This window comes from Meriones unguiculatus, chromosome 5, assembly GCF_030254825.1.
Source record: "Meriones unguiculatus strain TT.TT164.6M chromosome 5, Bangor_MerUng_6.1, whole genome shotgun sequence".
In the NCBI taxonomy this organism is placed as follows: domain Eukaryota; kingdom Metazoa; phylum Chordata; class Mammalia; order Rodentia; family Muridae; genus Meriones; species Meriones unguiculatus.
Genome location: NC_083353.1, coordinates 109,192,026 through 109,213,783, shown reverse-complemented (window position 1 = coordinate 109,213,783; position 21,758 = coordinate 109,192,026). Strand labels below are relative to the sequence as shown.

The following is a 21,758-nucleotide window of genomic DNA, read 5'->3' as shown; positions in this document are numbered from 1 at the left end:
TGCCTTTCATTCAGTGTGGATAGGATGCCAGAGTCTTCATGGCATGTGGAAGAAGATCTTCAGACATTTAGAAAGAGGAAAACAGCCAAGGATACACAGAGAAACCCTGTCTTGAAAAACAAGAAAGAAAGAAAGAAAGAAAGAAAGAAAGAAAGAAAGAAAGAAAGAAAGAAAGAAAGAAAGAAAGAAAGAAAGAAAGAAAGAAAGACAGAAAGGAAAGAAGGAAGGAAGGAAGGAAGGAAGGAAGGAAGGAAGGAAGGAAGGAAGGAAAGAAGGAAGGAAGGAAGGAAGGAGGAGGAGGAAGGAAGGAAGGAAGGAGGAGGAGAAAGGAAGGAAGGAAGGAAGGAAGGAAGGAAGGAAGGAAGGGAGAAAGAAAGAGAGAGAGAGAGAAAGAAAGAAAGAGAGAGAAGGAAACCTTATTTATCCAGGCCACATCCCCCGAGAAATTCTAGCAGGCTCTCTTCACCAAGGTATTGAAAGGCACACAAATTAATGAACACCCGAAGCTTTTAGGAGTCTGTAGCTACTTTCTTAGTATCAGCACTGGAAAATTATAAGCGTAAGTGTAAAGATGCAACCCCAGTAAATTTAGAGAGACCCTGTCCTCCCAGAATACCCAGCTGTGCACGAGAGAGAACACCAAAACTTACAGGACTAAATTAACAGATCACAATATTTAAGAAATAAGCAAAAAGTCACAAAACACCCCAGTCTTAAAAAAAATATCATTAACTGGGTGTTGTAACCTGCTAAACCTGCTTACACTGCATAGCCCCTCTGTTGAGATCTACTTTAGTTCTTCACATAACTGTGGTTCCTCTGTTAGCTCCTGTTGCCGCCTTTAGCATATCAGAAGCCATTTTTGCCTCCAAGTCTCCACTTTGATTATAAGATGAAATTAAGTTCAAGTTCTCAGGCCCTATGTGCCTGAGCAGGATACAAAGCAATAGTTCAATACTTGCTGTTTAGAATAAAACAATAGATAATAAGTGCATTGAGTTAAAGATCTCAACATCCTGCTGTGGTCCTTACTCCCAGAAAGCTGGAAAAGCCCCAAGAGCTCCCCTACCCTAAAATCCCAGCCAATCAGTCTGGCTACCTAGATAAGATATACTTGGAACAAAACTGATTATGTTTAGCTAGTCAAAATGATGTAATGCTGCCCTCTCTCACTTCCTACACCTGGTTACCTGGTTATGGTTTTTTTGTATTAAAAAAACAAAAACAAAAACAAAAACAACAACAAAAAAAACCTGTCTTAGAAACATACCAGCTTCATAGTCTGGCCCCTGAGTCCAAATTATGCCCCTGACTGGTCAGTTTTTGTTCAGCGTTCCATAAACTTCCATCAATCTGAGTCTGGTATACGAGCAGTCAATGTGTGGCTATTCTGAACCCATGACAATGGGTTGGAGAGATGGCTCAGTGGTCAAGATCTCTGGTTCCTCTTCCATGAGGCCTGGGTTTGATTCCTAACACCCACTTACTAACTCACAAACACCTGTAACTCCAATTCCAGGGATTCAACATCCTCTTTTGGCCTCTGCAGGCACCAGGCTCACATGTGTTGCTTAGACATATATTCAGGCAAAACATCCATACATACAGAAATTAAAAATAGAATTAAATCATTAACACTGAAAAATTACATAGGAAAATCTGTGAGGAAAAAAATATAAAAAAAAATCTGATGGAAAATAAAATGAAATAAATTGCTCTGAATATTAATAAAGGAAAAGGCATCAAATGAAATTATATTTTAGCAAAGAGAAAGAAAAATAACTACAAATAGGGGAAAGATTTAATGAAAACAATTACAAGAGAATTCATCAATTGATTTAAGGTCTAAGAGAAAGGACTACATTGCAGTGAAATTTAATGCAAATGAAAGTAACTTGTGTTGAATTTGAGTAGACAAATTACATTTAAAAGCTAGCTACAGGACACTTTGAGAGGATGCTTTACTAGCTGATACTCCAGTTTGCTCTCTGTTGCTGTTGAAGATTTGATTGTTACTGTGTCCTTCTTCTTCCCTCTCAGTATGCAAAAAAAAAAAAAAAGTTGTTTTTTTTTTTTTTTTTTAAACAGGAGCCCATAGTTAAGAGGCTTTGGATTTTTATAGAGATCTTGGACATCTAAGTATTGACATTTTTAACGACTGTGAGACTTTTTTAAAAAATGGAGTGTGTTGTATATTGTCATGTTAGATCCTAGTGACAATAAATGAAACGGATTAGCGTCAAGTGATGTTTTCATGTCAAAGCTGACAGAGGACTGCATGTCACAGTTTTTGCCAACGTGACACCGACCTAGAAATAGACAGATAGAGAAAATCTCAGTTGAGGAATTACCTCCACCAGACTGGACTGTGGGCATGCCTGTGAGGACATTGACTTGCTTGTTGGTTGATGTGGGAGGGCACAGACCAACACAAGCGGTGCCACCCCTGGACAGATGGTCCTGGGTTATGTAAGAAAGCAGGCTGAGCAAGCCTGAGGACCAAGCCAGTAAGCAGCGCTCCTCCACCACCTCTGCTTCAGTTCCTGCCTCCGGGTTCCTGCCTCGAGTTCCTCCTATGGCTTCCCTAGATAATGGACTCCAACCTGTAAGCTAAATAGACCCTTTCCTCCCAAGTCGTACTTGGCCAGAGTGTTTCATCATAGCATCAAAAACCGTAACCCTAAACAGAAACACAGCATAACAAATACCATATCTAAAAAAAAAAAATAAGCACCGCTTTTAAAGGTCAAACAAATAAATTATATTTCATTTAAAGTCAGGAAAGACAAGCTTGACAACTATTCTAATGAATGCACAAAAATAAGTAAGCACAAACAATGATAATTTTAATTTGTTTAAGTAGTATCTTAGTTTATTAAGAAAGGACACTAAGTAAATCACATATATAGCTGAAGAATTCGTGAAACTATTATTCTTAAATCATACAGCTGTTCACTTAGAAAATCCAAGACCGTTCTAAGAATTACCACCAAAATTCTTAATTTATAACGGGATATAGATAAAAGCTAAAATTGGCGAAATTAATAGCTTTATTCACACTAGGGAAATTTACCAGAAAAAGCAATCAAGGGCTGTTGAGGTGGGTCAGCGGGTAAAGGCACTTGCTGCTAAGCCTGATGATCTGAGTCTACAAAATAAAGAAACAACTTTAATAAAAATGAAGAGCCCCATCAACAATGGTATACAACATCTAGAAGAAATTTAAGTATGAAAACACAAATCAAGGTCTTAGCAAATAGAAAAATACACTGCTCCTGGATAATAAGACCTGATGGTTTGAAAAAAAAAAAAAAAACCACAAAAAAACTATGCTTTGGGGACAATGGGTGTAGCTGAGTTGTAGAGTGCTTGTTCTGGGTTTCTTCCCCAACACAGCAGAAACTGGGCACAGAAATGCACACCTAGCACTGGGGAGGTAGAGGGAGGAGGATCACAAGGTCATTCAAGGTCATTCTCAGTTACATAGCTAGTTAGAAAGCCAGCCTGGGGTGGGAGACCCTTTCTAATAACAACAAAAGGTGATGATTGTACTTCAATGCACATCTAATGAATAGCAAACTAGTCTATTATTTGAGCCCAGCTTTTGGGAATTTCATACTGTACTGTATTACATCATTTTCACCTCATCTTCCTCTCTCCAGTTCCTCCCATGTCCCTCTCACGCTCTTTCAAATTCATGACCTTGTCTACTTTATTGTTTATTATTATTGAGCTCATTTGGTGTTCTTTGTATTTAGGGCTGACTACCTGAGATTAGATACGCCGTCAGGGTTTGATTCTCCCTCTCTCAGCAGCCGTTCATTGCCTGCAGCCGGGGCCTCGTGGAACTTCCCCTACCACATTGACATATCTATTGGTGTCGTCCATATGCAGCTCTTGTCTAGACCACCTTGAGGAGATTTTACGGGTGCAACTTCCCTCTCATATCCGGAAGACACCAGCAGCGGTTTGCTGGTCCTCCTGTTCTAGTAATCATTCTACCCTGTCTTCTATGGTGTTCTCTGAGACTAAAGTGTAGGGGCTTTGTTGTAGATGTATCAGTGTTATTTCTAGCTTAAATTTAAATTTACATTTGAGATTAATATTTTGTGTGTATGACTGTCTAGTTTGCTTGGATGTCTTACACTACGTATGTGCAGCACCCATGAAAGGCAGAAGAGAGCAAAAGATCCTCTCAAACCGGTATTATAGACCAAGGCTAGTGGCTGCTGGGAACTGAATCCAGGTCCTCTGGAAGAGCAATCAGCGAGCCAGCTCTCCAACCACTTCTACCTGCATTCCAAATACTTACCCTCATACCCACAGATGGGCATTAACTCTCACACACACACCCAAAAGAAGCTTCTTTTGCAGCAGATGGAGGTTATTACAGAGATCCACAACTGGTCAAAATGCAGAGGACAACCGGCTGATAGTGAGAGATCCAGAGCAAAGCCCAGAGAAGTGTGATAGAGTGACAGAAGGCAGGAGCAGGGTTTACACCACAACCCCAACATTCCAAGGCAGAGGCAGAAGAATCATTAAGGTTCAAGGCCCCCTAAGGCTAGACCCTCTCTTTCTCTCTCTCAAACACACACGGAAAAAAAAGATAACTAGTAATAGAACTTATTTCAATTTTTATCACCAAAAAAAATTGGAAATCCACAATAGTCAAATCGTTCCAAACAGAGTAGAGCAGGTAAAACAGATCCACACAGTGCAGTAGCAGAATTCCTGGAAAGAAGCTGTGACCAGAAGAACTGACTGATCAGAACTACATGGGTGGAAAGTGCCATATATTGCAAGTCCAGAGCCAAATTATACTGAGCCATCTTGTTCTCCTGCGCGTGGGACCTAGCTTCTTTATTACTCTTAGGTAAAATCTTCAGAGTGGTCAGTCAGACTCATAGCTTCCATCAACCAAAAGGGGTAAGAAATGCATCAAATGCCGTCTGAGGAGTGTTAACAAAAACCCCTGCCTGCCTTATATAGCCACCAATGTATTTCAGAAGCATGTCGATTTGTTGTTGTCTCTGTACTTCTTAAAACTGGAACATGGAATGGAATCTGCGGTAACCTGGATCTGTGTTCCTTGGGTCATATATTTGGCTCCAAAATAAATGGCACTTTATACTCTTTGAGGTGAGCTGTGTTTTTAAATTGATAAAATTTATTAACAGTTTAAAACATCAGAGTAGATACCTTCACCAGGAAAACTGTTTACTAAAAATTATTTTTTCCAAGTAAACCAAAAACTTTAAGGTCACATTGTTCTATTCAGGTCCCAAATGAAGACAAAGGCTTGTTTTTTTTTTGTTTGTTTGTTTGTTTTGTTTTTCCTAAAGACGTATTTGTCTTATGTATGTGAGTGCTCTATATCCATATACACCTGTATGCCAGAAGGGGGCAGTAGATCTCATTATAGATGGTTGTGAACCACCATGTGGTTGCTGAGAATTGAACTCAGGACCTCTGGACAAGCAGACAGTGCTCTTAAACGCTGAGCCACCTCTCCAGCCTGACAACGTATTCTTTACTTTCCATCAGCTTGTGTAATTCATACAGACTCTTTAGATTACGAAACACAACCGTTTATTTCACTAATTCCCAAACGGATTGCCTTGACAACACCTCTACAATCCGTTTCCCACGCCACAATTCCATTTCTGCTGTCTGTAGTTTTCGTTCACGTTTGGATTGTGGCCCAGGTCGAGTTGAAGGAGTCGCCAGCCTAGAGGCCAACAGGTTTGCATCCCAATGACCTTATAACTGCCGCCGAAATACAAGGCAAAGCTAAGCAAGGAAGCGACCCTCCAGCTGTCCTGGAAGGTTCTGGGCCTGTCTGCCAGGCACCCGCAAAGCCTGCAGTCCTGGAGAGCTGCTGGGTCGGGCTGGGTCCCCGCCGCTGGGGAAGAGACCGTCCACCCAGGGCTAAACCCGTTCTGCAGCGCCTGGACCTCCTTGAGCGGCAGACGGGGCGGGGCCTAGCTGTGCGCACGCGTGCTGGGCACCGTTTGCTGCCGGGCCTTTGTGAGCATGCGCGGGGACTAGAAGGCGCGGGTTGCTAGTTTGCAGGTCTTTGCGCTTTAAAAACCCGCGGCGCCATGCAACGTCCCTCCCGTTGGGATTCCGTGCTTTTCAGGCCGTGCTAGGGGCTGCGTTGTGGAGACAGCCGACGCCACGCCGGGGAGAAGGTGCCTGTGAGGGCCGGACTGTCTGCCATGAAGAAGATTTTTGGCTTCAGGAGTAAGGGCCCATCGCCGATAGGCCCCTCAGTCCGCCCGCGGAACAGCTGCGTGGGCTTTGGGCGTGAGAGTGCTAGTGGCTCCCTCGTGCCCAGGTACCACAGTCATGACAAGGATATGGGCAAGATCCACAAGGCTGCAAGCGTGGGTGATGTAGCCAAAGTGCAGCATATCCTTATCCTTGGGAAAAGTGGCGTGAACGAGAGAGACAAGAAGGACAGGTAATCCACGGGGCCCGCGTGCTGGGAGGGCGGGATCTGTCTGCTGGGGGAGCGCGCACCTTGTCTGGCTCTGGAGCTGGAAGTCAGGGCCAAAGTCCGGCTTTCACTGAGGAAGCTCGGCTTTTCCCACCTTGCTCTTGGATGCCTAAACCTTAGTGGGATCTAGAGTCAGGCTTTGCATGAGCAGCAAAGACAGCAACATAAACCCCTTTATCAGTTTTACATAAACCAATTAAGAACATCAGCGTTTTAACAGTTTTCACTTTCTGCTTTTGATTTTGTGATGACGCTTAGGGGGAAAAAAAAAACACCTTTCTGAAGTATCAAAACATACTATTAGTTTTCACAGAACAGTCATTTACCAGCGGCCAAAGAGATTTAGCAGTGAGTAGGGCAGAATGGAAAAGCAAGAAGTACCCAATCAAATATGTGTAAGAATTTAGGAATTGATCCTGGTAACACCCCTATTAGTGAAACATGACATTTATGGATGAAATGCTTGTCAACTTGTTTGGAGAAAACTAGCTACATTTTTATGTCAGGAAAATAAATTCCTGACAGAATACAATTTAAACATTTTAAAAACATAATGAGAAAAGTACCAAAACAAGTAGACTGAGAATAATTGCAAAACCACTATGCGTGTGTGTGTTTGTGTTTGTCTGTCTGTCTGTGGGTGTGCATGCCTGTGTATGTGTATTTGTGACTGAATGCAGGTCTGTGGTATGTGCTCAGGATATAGTCTATCGTTGAGCATTTTAAACACCTGAAATGAAGCCTTCTCAAGACCAAACTAAACAAAAGCTAAGGATAAAGCGACTGCATACTTGCAAAGTATTCACAATGCATATATGTGACTATCACGTGAAAAACATCTTTATCTTATAGAGAATTATATAAGTCTATGCGGAAAAACTTGAACTCTGAACTCTTGATTTATTTACTTAGTCGTTTCTGTATTGTTGCTTGAGGATCAAACACACAGCCTTGCATATGCCAGGCAAGACCTCTGGGACTGAGCTGGATCAATCAGTCCCTGAACTCTTAATTTAATTTCATAAAATGGTTTTTTTTTTTTTTTTTTTTGTACACTCACAAGATCTATGGACATTAGAAAAAATATTTTGTGTCCTTAGTAGGAGCCGGAAAGTAAGTTAAGAAAGAAGTGAAATGCTACTTTGCCGAGACACAATGTATGAGGATGAGTGCTATTATTCCTGCTGAAGCTTGTGTTGCTTAGGGCCTTCCAGGAGACACGTTGGTAGTAAGTGGTCTATACCATGCTTTAAACGTGTATATGTCTCCAAAATAGGCTTGGGAAACAATGAGGCAATTTCTCTTTCATGGTACTGCTTAAAACAGCTGTGTTAATCCCAGCCCTTGGGAGGCAGAGGCAGGTGGATCTCTATGAGTTTGAGGCCAGCCTCGTCTACAGAGCGAGTTCCAGGACAGCCAGGACTACACAGAGAAACCCTATCTCTGACTTTATCCCCCTTCCAAAAAAAAAAAGCAGTTTATTAAGGAGACAGAGAATGTGTTTTATAAATAAATTGGAGTGCGTCGTCCATGAAATGGAATTTAAGACCACTGAAGGCAGTGCTCTGGATTAACATGGAAAGATAGTAAAAGATAGTACATCAAATAAGGAGAGGTCAGTTTGATTATAGATATACACAAATAGAGTATGGTCTGTCTTAGCCATAGTATATTATAAAATGTGATAAAATATAGTAAAGTAACTTTCTTCAAACATTCCCATACACCTCTCCTTGCTCTATTAAAATTCACGGCCTTGTAATCAGTCTCTGATATTATTCTGTATCTATTGGTGATACTTTCCACTATGGATTTTATTTAATTCGTTGTCAGCTTTGCATGATTTATAATCTGTGCTGTTGATTTTCTTTCAGCTCCTGAATTATTGACTTATTTCATTTATCTGCTCCTTTGAATCGTCATTAAGATCATCCATTGTTTTAAATACTAGACTTCTGAGTTCTTTTTCTGGCATTTCAGCCACCGAGTTTCGTGATTTGGTAAACTTGTAGAGTAGGCATTGCCTTTTCTCTTCATGTTGTCTGTGGTTTTTTTTTTAGATTGCAGTTTGAACATCTGCTGTGATGCATGTCTGTTCTAGTTTTGTTTGAGAGTCTTGGTGAGCAGCCTTCTCTTGAGGGCTCAGTCCCACGTACCACTCAGTAAGATACAAACCACCACCACAGCTCACCAAAACAACATCAACTCTATTTTAGCCGGCATTGAATTGAGCTGAAGAAGCCTGTTCTGCCAAGACCCAATTGTCAGTCTCAGTATGCTGTATACCGAAGGCAGGGCCACCAGCCTCTGGCCTTCACAGCCCTTGCTCACTGCTGCCTTCGCTCGTCAGTGTGTCGTGCGAAAACCTCTCCCACTTCATGCTTATCCCCTGTGGCTGTCTGCTACCCAGACCCTGTGGCTTGATGTCCCCAGGCTTCCTGAGTTGTTATTGCTTCTTTTTTTCACTTACCTGGAGTAGCCCAGTCTCAAATAATCGGTCCCCACTCAAGATGGTACCTGGCTGTATCACTCAAAGGAATGGGAAGCAACAAAATGGACTTTGTTTTTCCTTCAGTGCTGTCCTGTCACCCTGGAGGAATCATTGTCATATACCTGCCACACACACACACACACACACACACACACACACACACACACACGGTTGTTCTTTCAAGAATGTACTGTTGCTAGAAAAAAATATATATCTATCTATCTGTTTGGAAAGAAGAGGCATTGCATGCTATTCAGTGTTTTCATAACATGAAATGTTTTTAGATGATGCTCTGTAATTTACTGAAACGCGCTCTTCTGCTCTTCTTTTCACAGGACTGCTCTGCATCTTGCCTGCGCTTACGGCCACCCAGAAGTGGTGACTCTCTTAGTGGAGAGAAAGTGTGAGCTGGACGCCCGTGACAGTGAGAACAGCACAGCTCTCATTAAGGTACCAGCAGTTCAAACCGAGATGCCTTTGATTTAAAGATGTGTTTGACTTGAATTCCTAAACCGATTGTCCATTCCTTGACGTAATGGCGACAGGCTGTGCAGTGCCAGGAAGAAGAGTGCGCGGCCATTCTGCTGGAGCACGGTGCTGATCCAAACCTAACGGACAGCAGCGGCAACACTGCCCTGCACTACGCGGTTCTCAGCGAGAACACGTCCATCGCAGCCAAACTGCTCACACACAGTGCAAATATGGAAGCCAAAAACAAGGTATAACAGCAACTGTACTTGTAAAATAGCCGGAGCACATTTGACAGTGCCATATTGTGATGGTCATCCTTGTCACCACGATTGGACTGAGAAAACACACTTCTGTGTATTTTTGTAAGAATATTTTCAGGAATGCCCCGTTCATTAAGACTCTGGATCCAATCAGTTTTTTAACCCATCGGTGTAATCTAAGTTTGAACGTAATTGCCCCTTAGAGATACTCTTGTTGGGATAAAAATAATACACACATCAGTGTCAGAAACTCACCGATTAAACCATTGCCTTCCTTTCTTTTTATTGCATTTGTTTATTTATTTGTAGGGGTAGGAGGTGTATTTGTGCCACAGGAGCATGTGGAGACCAGAGGAAAACTTTAGGGAGTTGCTTATTTTTCTACCTTATGGGCCTCAGGGTTGAACTCAGGTTGACAGGCTTAGCAGTAAGAACCTTTACCTGCTGGCCCATCTCGCTCCCCGGCCCCCTCCCAACTGCATTTTAAATTATTTTCTTTTATGCTTTTAGAAAAATTAGACGTTTTAAGGGCTAGAGAGAGGGCTCAGTGGTTATGAGCTCTTATTGCCTTACCAAGGACCTGAGTTCTGTTCGCAGCACCCACGTGGTGATTCACAATCGTCCATCACTCCTATTTCAGGGAACCAACAGCTTATTCCTTGTCTTTCACTACTTTTGCATTTAGATTGTTCTTTTTTCTACGACTGTGAAGTGCATCATTAGGGTATTAATTTGAGAGCTCTGTTGTTTTTAATGTAAGCACTTACAGCTATAAATGTTCCTCTCAGAACCTCCTTCAGTTTATCCCAGAGGTTCTGGTGAGATATGCTTTCTTTTTCATGTGATTCTAGGAACTTAAAGTTGTCTTCCCGATTTCTCCGATCTTCAGAAATTTGCGTAGTTTCTTCGCTTTTTATTTCACTATGGTAATACAAGAAATTTTTTTGTTTCCTTTTTTATATGTTATACTTCATTTGTGGTCGAGAGTGTGGTATGTTTTGGAGAAGTTTGCGTGGGCTGCTGAGAAGAATATGTGCTCCATATCTGTTGTAGGAAGTATTCTGTGGAGATCACTTGAGTGCATTTAATCTGTGGTGTAGAAGCTTGGGAGTTTTCTTGAATTTTAGTTTGAGTGACCTATCTAAAGAGAGAGAGGAGGGTATTGAAGTCACTCGCTATTTTTGTATCAGAATCTGGCCTTAATGTCCATTGTAATTTTGTTAGCTTTTCTGTGATCAGGTTACTGTTCATTCTTTTATTTATTGTCTCTAAATTTTATGCATTTGCTGTTCTGTTGTTTTGGACATGATAGCTGTCCTCTGTGCCTCTCGTGAAATTTGGGAGTCCATTTTCTCTTCACCGTGGGATCAGGTCAGCAGGCTTGCACAGCAAATCCTTTTTTTTTTTTAACCCACTGAGCCATCTTGCCAGCCTCCTGTAAGGGGTATTTTATAGTGGTGGCTTGCTTGTCATGAATTGCCTTAGTGTGTGCAGTCCTGAAAGGTTCTTATTCTCAATCAGTCAGAAATGATATAGCGGAAGGGTTGGCAGTTACTTTCAGGGCTTGAAATAAATTGTCCCCGACGTGCGTACAACTCTCCTGGCTGTCAGATTGCTGATGAGAGATCTGATGTATCTGCGTTTCGGAGTCAGTTGATGTTTTTTACATACAGTTGTGTTGTGGCATCTCGACTGTTCTGTGTCACCGGGCGGGTCTTCTCTCATACCGTTGATGCCTCTTGTTTTGGGATGTAGCTTTCTTAGATTTGTGACTTCTGTTGTAATAATTTCATTGACCAAATTCCCCTTGCCACCAATGTTTGTCTCAGCACCTGTGTCTGTTCCACTGTATTTTAAGCATACATTTGTATTGGTGATTTATATTTTCCCTGAAAGTAAAAAAAACAAACAAAACAAAACCAGAAACACCCAAGTCTCAACTAAAACGATGCCAGAGTAAAACGAAATGTGAAACACTAGACGTGAACAGGTGTCCAGGGTCTTCATAAGCAAGAGTAACCTTCCTCCTGCGCTTTCCACCAGAGACAGCAAGCCGTCATAGTGTAAGGGAACACCCACAGGCCATCTAATAATAAGCAGTGGGTGGCCATCTGCGTCTGTGCCCTTTAAGTCAGTGCCCATTTCCTTAGTGACTTGCTTGAAGCAGGAGTGTCTGACACGGGGTCCTGGGATTCCGGCATAATCGATAGAGGAAAAGCAGCGAGTCCGCATAGCCATAGCCTTGAGGGAACTTCCATACCCTTACAAAGCTATTGGAATGCATTTCTCTGAAACTCACTCCTTCAGTTTTAACGTTTGCCACAAAAAGTCACTTCAGCTAAAGATTGAATAGAGTTGGAAATCTCCTTTCTTCGCTGACATGTCCGCTTGTTAAATGGGTGTGATGGCGGAATCTGCTGGGGAGTGGCACTTCCGGAAAAGTCAATACCTTTTGGTGTTTACATCAAGAAGCCCTCTCTGGAGATGGTAATTTTGCTCATTAATTCTATAGGATACTTAAATTTTTTAGTTTCGTTCGAGCTACTTAAAGGAAAGTCAGCATCGCCCGCCTTCGGCAGATGCTTGGCTGGGTGGGTCGCAGCTACACAATTCCAGAGTGTAGCTCTGTTGTGAAGTCAGTAATTTGTGAATGACAGGTTGCTTCTGATGCCTTACAGGATGACCTCACACCTATGTTACTTGCTGTAAAGGAAAATAAGCAGCATATCGTGGAATTTTTAGTAAAGAAGAAAGCAAGCATTCATGTAACTGATAAGCTTGGCAGGTATAGTAGTTTGTTCTTTCAAACCTTGCGTGTGAGAGTGCTCGCTGCGTGCTTAAATCCCTAACACGCGTGTGAAAGCCAGGCATGGCTGCGCATGCTCACAACCCAAGGGGTGGGGAGTGGAGGGAAGGGGGTCCCAGGGGCCTGCTTGCCAGGGGAATTTCAGAGTCAGTAGAGAGGTTGTCACAAAACAAAAAGTGGAGTGCGCCCGAGGAAGACGCCCACTGTCGTCCTCTGGCCTCTGCAGGTCCTGCACATGTACACACACACACCAACCCACCACACACCAGCAAAACCTGCTGTTAGAGCGTATGGACAACCCCTCAGAAATATAAATTAAGAGTAACTTAATTATTGAGATCCGTTGAAAACATCAATCCCTGCATCAGTCAGGGAGGCAAGCGGTTCTTCAGACTGGGCAGCACAGCCTGTAGCTGGTTCACAGTCCCTTCTGCTAATGAGTGATGTTTATAACCTATGATCTTATATCAGCATGCCGATTTCACATTATTTCTGTGAGCCCTTACTTTGCTTTTTGACTCAACATTGAATTCTTACATTTTTCTGTAACATTTTAAACCTGCCTTATATGCTTTTCCTTTGAACAGACTGTACTGAGCCTAAGTAGAGGTCACAAATCATCTGTCATTCCACTCTTTGCTTTAAATTACTTCTGTGAAGAATGTTGGGGTTAAGTTGCCAAGTGTCTGGTCAACATTACTGTATGCTCTTCACTTTTTTTTTCTCATTTAGTTTCTAATATTCTAATGTATTTTTTAAAATTAGCTTGAGCAGAAGGAAAGGGATAACCTTAAATGGATAATCTTTTCCTTTAATGAAAATAAGCCATTGGTGGATAATCATGGGACAAGGGATTGTTTGAGATTCACATATTACCAAGCTTAACGCCTGGCTTCCTCATATGAAAAGGATCTATGTCCTTTGGACTGTACCGGGGTTGGGATGCTCGGTGGGTAAGAGCACTTGCTGTGAAAGAGGAGCATCTCCAGCCCTGTGTAAATATCAAGGCCAGGCTGTGTCTGTCTGTAATCCTAGCCTGGAGCAGGCAGAGACAGGCAGAACCTGGAGGCTTGCTGGCCAGCCTGCCTAGCCAAAAGGTTGTGGCTAAGCAGCCAAAAACACTTCTGGTTTGGTGAAAAAGCCTGTTTTAAAGGAGTATGGTGGACAGTGATGAACCAGGAGCTCACCTTTTGGCCAGCAAGCTCTCAGGATCTGCCTTAGCTTTTCAATGTACTTAAAGTTTGGATTGGTAAAGGAGGCTTTTCAGCACACATCTCTTAATCAAAGATGATGATACCCCTTCAAGACCTAGGTCTCAACCATGTGTAAGAGAGCAATTTGTTAGGGATAAATGTAGAAATTAAGCAGTATTTAAAAAGAGACCCTACTGGTTCAGAGTTTGACTAGAGAGATAAGGAATAGTGCCCAAGCCAAGTTTTGTTGTTGTTGTTGTTTTGTGTTCTTTATGTTTTCTACCTTTGGTGTGATTGATTAGTTCAGCCATAGTAAGCAGTTAGCTAGTTTAATGAGACATTTACCAAACCATTTAGTTTCACATTACTACGTAGGTGATTGGTCTCAAATAGCCACAGAGAACTGAACCGCAACTATCAAGGTAAGCCTCAGTATTTTGTGACTGCTGCAGCACTATCAGAACCTGTGAACGCACGGCCATGTAGATTCTGCTTGGAACGCCAACGTAGCCTAGCATGCATTTATAGCTTCTCTGTGGGTCTTCACAGGAACTTGGTAACCAAAAGCACTAAAATCCATAATTTTTGAAAAGGGAAATTCTCATCCTAAGAGAAATGTGCTGTCCAAGAGCAAACTGTTGCCTGAAGAGCTGGGGCCCTGTGCTGAGGACCGCTAGTCTAGCTAAATCGACTGCCTTCAGTTCATCACCCTTTCACCGATGATTTTCCGTAATTAGACGCACACTCAAAAGCTTGAAGAGCTTCCACATTTGAATCGAATGGGATATGATCCTGATGTTAGCCCTGATTTTGTCTGTAATACTGTTACGAATTTATTAATATATTTGATTTTTTCCTTATCAAAATTAAAAAATAGTAATTTTTGTCATTTTTTTTAACATAGCAACAGGCAAATATTTGAATATGATGGGAAGAGACTAAAAAGTTCTGAAAATAGCAATCCAGGTAAGATTCTTCATGAAGAATCACTTTTTGGGCCTTCCCTGGGTAACCATGTAAGGTGAAGAACGTTTTGTTCACAGGAGTAACATAAAACAAAAATCATTATGTAAGTGACATTTGTACACTTTTCTTTATTTCTTAGTCTAGAGTTGAGGGTTATTTATTTCCTCCATCCACAGTACAGCAAATTGTGTTTAGCAGAAGAATGGATTTTACAGTAATTAGATTACATTTAATAAGAGAATGTTATTTTAGTTGTTTGAATTACTAATAAAGTAATGCAACTACAAGTAGGTACGATGTTTTTCCAATAATTTTTATCAGTTTCTTCCCTATGTTTAGAAATAGAATTGTTCTGTGTATTTTCAGAGTCTTCATTTTAGGAGAGGATACCATATTGTTCCTTTAGTCTTTTAATATTAGGCTTACTAAATATTTTTTTCAATCTGTAACATCTTGTATGTTTGAGAGAGAGAGAGAGAGAGAGAGAGAGAGAGAGAGAGAGAGAGAGAGTGTGTGTGTGTGTGTGTGTGTACGCCCACACTGGGAATGGAACCTGGGGACTAGTACATGCTAGGCAAGTGTTCTATTGTGGGTCTAAGGCCTACCCACCTTTAGCTTTTAGGGAAGTTTTAGGTTCACAGAAAAGTAATAGAAGGAAAAATTTTTCCCACCCAAACACAATATAGAGCCACTACCTGACTAGTGGATAGTGGATCTACCTGATAAAATTGTTAATCCAGCCAGGTGGTGGTGGCACATGCCTTTAATACCAGCAGAGGCAGGCAGATCTCTGTGAGTTCAAGGCCATCCTGGTCTACCAGAATGGTTTCCAGGACAGCTAGGGCTACACAGAGAAACCCTTCTCAAAAAAATAAAATTACTAACCGTAGGTTGACACATCATTGTTACGGTAACGAGTCTAGCATAGAAGACACGTCACTCTCAGTCTTGTAAGTTCTGTGGCTTTTAGCCAGTGTATGACTTGTGTTTACCACTGTAGTAGTATGATCAGAATAATTTCACTGTCCTAGCTGTTCGCTGGCTCCACGTAGTTTTGTCTCCCCGACCCCCACCTCCTGGCAGCCACTGTTCTTTTCACTGCCTTTTGAGTTTTACTTCTTCCTGCATAGTCATGTAATTGGAGCACGACAGTGAGTAGGTTTCCTTCCCAGTGTTTGAAACATTTAGTTCCATACCAGGGTAACTGAACACTGTCACTTAAGGTATCATTGCTTCCATCACACCCCCAGGCCCGTCACCGTAGCCCAGCCCATTCTGTTCTGTCGTGTTTTGTAGGGCAGGTGGTCTACCACTGAACAAGCCTCAGACTTGGCAGGAGTAGCATCAAGGGAAATGCCCAGACACTGATGAGTTTGTTTAATGCATACCTTGCATGAAATGTAAAAGAGGTCTTTTGGTTTTTTTGGTTGTTTTGTTTTGTTTTGTTTTTTTGTTTTTTTAACCAGGGAAAGCCAACTGTTGTCACATTCTGAAAGCTTGGGTTAGTAGTCTCTTTTTGTTTTTGTTTTTGTTTTGAGGCAGGGTTTTCCTGTATAACCTTGGCTGTCTTTGAACTTACTCTGTAGACTTTGGCTATCCTGGAACTCACAGAGATCCGCCTGTCTCTCCTGGGTTTAAAGGCCTGCACTACCACTGCCTGGCCAGTAGTGTTATTTTTACACATTAAAAACAACAACAAACAGATACTTTCTGGAAATGTCATAGTACCTGGATTGTGCTTGTTTGTGATAGGGTCTTATATTGTCAACTAAAAACCTGGGAGAACCATATTGTATCATAACAAAATAATTGTACTCCTGTAATCATTCCCAGTGCTGTTAGTCCAGAAAAATGCTGAGAATGATATGAATTCTGCCAATTATGCTGTCCACTGTCAGTCTGATAGCGTTCATTTAAGACTGGTCATAGTACTGGCCTTTCCTTTAGGTATCAAATTTTTATAAATTCTGTTCCTTCTTAGATTGATAAACACAAAGAAGGGAGACGGGCATTCTTAATGGACTAGTTACATATCAGTAGTATTATTAATATTCATTCTAGGAGAGCTTCTAGGTTTGGTACCAAAAAGAGAGCAATAATAATAGTAACATATCATTCTTTTACATTGTTCTGTTGTTGATTTAAAATGTACTTTACATTTTTTTTAACAGCGGATAACGGTTCTGAAGACGACTCTTTAAGCAGGTGGGTAGGAATGAGCTGTTAACCGGTTAGAGAACAGAGGAAAGAGACTGGGATTTGTTAGGGTTCTGCTCTGAGCTGGGTAACTGTTTTGTGGTGTGATTAACGTTTGTTATCTTAACAGTAGTCACGAGCTTTGCAAAGTATCTGCTATGGTAAACCAGCCTACCTACCTACCTTCCTGCTTTCCTTCCTACTCATTAGACAGCAGTCACTCAGAAAGGTTAATTAATTAGCCTGGGATCCCATAATTCACTGGTACCTGGTTTGACTCTCAGACTGTTCTTTTTTTAAAGGCTTATTCGTAATAAAATTTTAAAAATTATTATTTTATGTTTATGAGTGTTTTGCCTGTATAGATCAAAAGGGGCCTGCGCAGAACCAGGATCAAGACCTAAGACATGTCAATTTAGAAAGTCAAATTCAGTTGTGTTAACTGTGATTTAAAGTCTTCTTGAAAAGTACTTACATTCCTAGAGTTTGCACTAATTTTTTTGACAGTTGAAGTGGCAAGCTGTCCCTTGTATTAATCATCAAAGATCTTCGGGGAAATCTTACCCAGCTATGGCTGTAGAACAGACATTCCAAACCAGGCAAGTTCTGGAGAGGAACCATTTGACTAGAAGGAAGAATAGTATTCAGAATAAGTTATATTATATTTGGATCCATTTACAGGATTTTTTATATTATTTTACTTATTTGAAACGGGGTCTCATATAGTCCAACTTTGGCCTCAAACTTCCTATGTAGTCAGGGATGTCTTTCAACTTCTGATTCTCCTGCCTCCATCTCCCTAGTGCTGGGCTTATAGGCATGAACTACCATGCCCAGTTTTATGCCATGCTGGGGACTGGACACAGGACTCTGCATGCTGGGCAAGCACTTTGTCAGTCGTCTGTCCTAGAGGATGTTTTAAATTGGTTTTTCAACTTACAGAGAGAGAGAGAATGAGCAAGCATGTTTTTATGTGTGGGCTATTGCTCTTCAGCTGTACTCATTGAGGCAGCAGCTCTGAATTAAACCCAGAAATTGCCCATATGCCTGGTCCTGCGGGCCAGCTTGCTCTGGGATCCTGCTTCCACCTTCTAAGGCTGGAATTGAAGGAGGGGCTACACATTTCTCTGGCACTTATGTGGGTATCTAGGGATTCCGGTTCTGGTCATCACACTTGCATAATGAGTACCTTTAACCGCTGCATCATCTCCCTGTTCACATCTTATTTTTTTTAACCCTTTTTTAACGTGTATTTAGTTTTCTTGTTTCACATTTTCTTTCTGTCAGCCAAGTATCCCTGATACTCTTTAGACAAAGCGAAAAGCACTAGAATTTCAGAATCTTAAGGAAACTTAGGAGGTGTCTGCTGAACAGTGTTAAACTAGTTTGAGCTGCTGGGTAGTCCTTCAGCAGACAGGGACGTGGCTGCACATCTACCATCACCCAGTTCACAGGAGAGGTGCGCTTGTCTGTGCCGTCAGGCGTCCCCTCGTCTCTGCCTCTTTTCAGACCAGTGACGCCCTTGTGGGTGGGCAACAGGAGGGCTGGCCAGAAGCACGCTCAACCACAGGCTTCTGGGTGGCTGACAGGTGATGGAGACGTCATTCATAGGATAGAGTTGCTGCTCGCTGTCCTTTGAGGCCATCCTTGTTGGATCTGTGCCTTCATAAGCTGAAAGTATAAAGGTTGAAAATGGTCATTGAGCCCTGCAGAAGAGGGTTCTGGGAGTGGAATCCTATAGCAATGACAATATTTAGGTAGTTCATAGGGAAGTAAAAGGTATACTGTCAGGGTTCCTTTTAATGGCTTTCAAGGGATTCATATTTTATGTGTATTTATGTAAGACACAGCCTATTTAGGGAAAATAATTGGATTTTTATGGTTTTTAATGTTTTAATCCCTAGGAAATGTATTGCCAACAGCAATGGTTTTTACTTAAGTATACTTAAATTTAATTTTCAAACTTTATTTTATGGCATTCCTGTACTGTTTTAATTTTCTACTGGAAGCCATAAGGTCTTACTACATAGCCCTCCCTGGCCTGTAATATTCCCGGAAATCAGACTGACCTTCAGCTTGTGGCAGTCTTAGCCACTTTGTGATTGTAGGCATGTGCCATCAGACCTGGCTTGTGTGGTCTTAATAGGTCATCTACAGGCTGAGGACCACAAGCTGCCTTTCCTTAGTCCCCTGCTGAGTCTTTGAGCAGTGTAGACAGTGTAGAGCAGACAGTCTGTCCCGTGCTTTAGGTTATCAGTCTCTTCACTCTGGAGGCAAAAGTGATAGCAGGTATCAATAAGATTTCAGCACAGCCTTTAGCACAGGCAGTTTTTGAAACCAAATCATTCATAGGCTCTGATATATTGACTTTTACAGTTTAGTACGGAATGAGTCCTGAGTATTTCAGAGTAGAAGTGGAGGCAGAAAGAGGCAACTAAAAGCTTTTTGCAAAGAGGTCAGATGTTAATCACATCAACCAAGAAACGTTTTTGTGCTGACAGCTGATGTGTTCCTAGTTTTCTTTTACACACTCGGCTTACAGTTTTTGTTGGATGTTGTTCTAAGGTCTTCTGACACGCCTGATCCTGCTGACTCCTGGCCCACATCAGATGAGGATGACTATAATTTTGATGCCAAGGTAAAATGCAGTTTTGTGAAAATAATGGGTTTGCTTTGAAATTTGTTTTGCTGAGTGTTTGCGCTTAAAAACATTGTTTTGTATGTGGAATATTGACCAGAGAAAAATGAATGATGACTAACTGAATTACTTTTTTTTGTTTTTGGTGACTATCAGAGACTGATTGTTCCTTGGGGAGGTAGAGGCGGGGAAGGTGAATAAGCTGGAAAATCCACAGTGACAGGAAAATTCCTACAATACAGAAAATGTAAGATTGGGCCAAAAATTACTTCAACAAATAAACATTATTGCCACTATTATACCCAAATTAATCTCTGATAGGCCCAGCTAGTACAGTAAATCCTGGACTCTCCATGGTGCCTTAAGCTTCAAAACTGTAAGCATGCAGCATGCAGTTTCTGTTTCTCTCTTTTTCTTGGGCACCACTTGATGTGATACAGTTTTCAAGTGAGCTTTCTCTTTACTTCTGTCCTTGGTCTGCATGTAAAGTACCATAATATCAGAAAATATAAAAATATGCAAGTTTAAATCTGGCTATTATGGTCTGTGCTGAAAGGGTTTTCCCATGTTATTCCCTCCAGGTACTTACAGGAGCTGTAGACCCAAAGCTTGGGTGTTCTGCCCAAACAAAGTCCACTGAATTTCTAGAAACATGGCTTCCCTTTATGTTTCCTTTTAATGTAAACTTGGGCGCATTATGTTCAGGAAATGTTGCATATAGAAACATACTCACCTTTATATTCCTTTTGATGATTACATGTAAACTCGCGTGAGCTACACCTAGGAAATGTCATGTTAAAAAGACAAAACCGACAGATTAGAGAAGATTCATGAGAAGGAGGACACCAGTTTCTGTCTACAGTCCTGAAACTGTGGGTTTAGAGTATGAACGAGATTCAAAGACCTAAACCTTATTGGGTTAAATAATACACATTTGAAGCTATGTATTACCCATAGAATTCTGATTAGCAAATCTTCCTCCAAATAGGAAATGAGTAGAACATTGCTTTTCTCAATGTCTTCTCTTTCTAGCAATGATGTTACATCTCTCAGGTGATGGTAGATCACCATGATTAACTGATTAAGCATTACTTACAGTACAGAATTAAACTTGGTTATATTAATGTTTTCAAAATGTAACTACAAATCATTAAGGATGTACTATGAATCACAGCTCTCGTACTTCTTTACAAATCCTAGACTTAAATGTTACGCTGGTTAGTTTTATGTCAACTCGACACAAGTTAGAGTCATCTGAAAGGAGGAAACCTCACTTGAAAAAATGCCTCCATAATATCCAGCTGTAGGGCATTTTCTTAATTACTGTTTTGATAGGGGACCGCCCAGCCTATTGTGAATGGTGCCATCCCTGGGCTGGTGGTCCTAGGAGCAAGCCAGTAAGCCGCTCCCCTCCATGGTCTCTGCACCAGCTCCTGCCCCCAGGTTCCTGCCCTGCTTGAGCTCCTGTCCTGACTTCCTTTAATGACGAACTGTGATGTGGAAGTGTAAACCAAATAAGCCCTTTTTCCCCCAAGTTTCTTTGGTCATGGTATTTGATCAGAGCAATAGTAACCCTAACTCAGACAGGTTTTTCTCCTTTCTTCTTCACTTAAACTCATTCAGTATTTTTCCTCTCTCTTCTTCACTCTTTCTGTCCCTCCCTTAACTTTTCAATTTGACTTATTCTCAGCCTAAACTTTTCTTCAAGATACATGTTATGTGTCTTCAGTGTCTTCTGGTTTTGTTTTGTTTTTGTTTTTTTTCTCTATTGTTGGCATATTTACTCTCATCCTTCTCTTTAGGCCCTATGTGTGCCTTCATCAGTCTTTGCCCCCAACATTTATTCTTTTTCTCCTCTCTTTCTTAGAAAGAGCTAAATGTATATAATAATTGGCATTTTGCTTTTGGGCACAGAGAATAGACTAACTTACACTGTTTGCAGTTTCAACCCATGAACTACAGAAAATAAGCTCTTACAGTTTTTTCTTTTAGAAAAAAATAATTCATGCAAATATAGGTCATGGGATGGATATGTTCAAAGTATTTTAAATTTCTTTAAATGTTAGTGTTTTCAGAAGTACTCTAAATTGTGACTAAATGTCTGTTCTAGGTTCTTTTATTAAAATAATACACTAAATGATATCATAAAATTTTCCTAAGAATTAGGTATAAGGAAAGTAAAAATGTGATAATACTCCTCTTCCATAATCCTCATGCATTGGAAGTATGTGGATT

The 21,758-nt window shown here is 41.2% G+C and overlaps 1 protein-coding gene across 2 annotated transcripts in view; it reads left to right on the top strand.

Moving 5' to 3' along the window:
• The first annotated feature begins 6,046 nt into the window (after positions 1–6,046).
• LOC110565213 (ankyrin repeat domain-containing protein 26-like) overlaps positions 6,047–21,758 on the top strand; it is a 68,380-nt gene continuing 52,668 nt past the window's right edge. For both annotated transcript variants that reach the window (XM_060384023.1, XM_060384022.1), the window contains exons 1-7: positions 6,047–6,466; positions 9,329–9,443; positions 9,539–9,712; positions 12,403–12,509; positions 14,628–14,689; positions 16,861–16,894; positions 19,451–19,523. In XM_060384023.1, the coding sequence (XP_060240006.1) occupies positions 6,222–6,466; positions 9,329–9,443; positions 9,539–9,712; positions 12,403–12,509; positions 14,628–14,689; positions 16,861–16,894; positions 19,451–19,523 (810 nt within the window). In that variant the 5' untranslated portion in view covers positions 6,047–6,221. The remainder of the gene's footprint in view (positions 6,467–9,328; positions 9,444–9,538; positions 9,713–12,402; positions 12,510–14,627; positions 14,690–16,860; positions 16,895–19,450; positions 19,524–21,758) is intronic.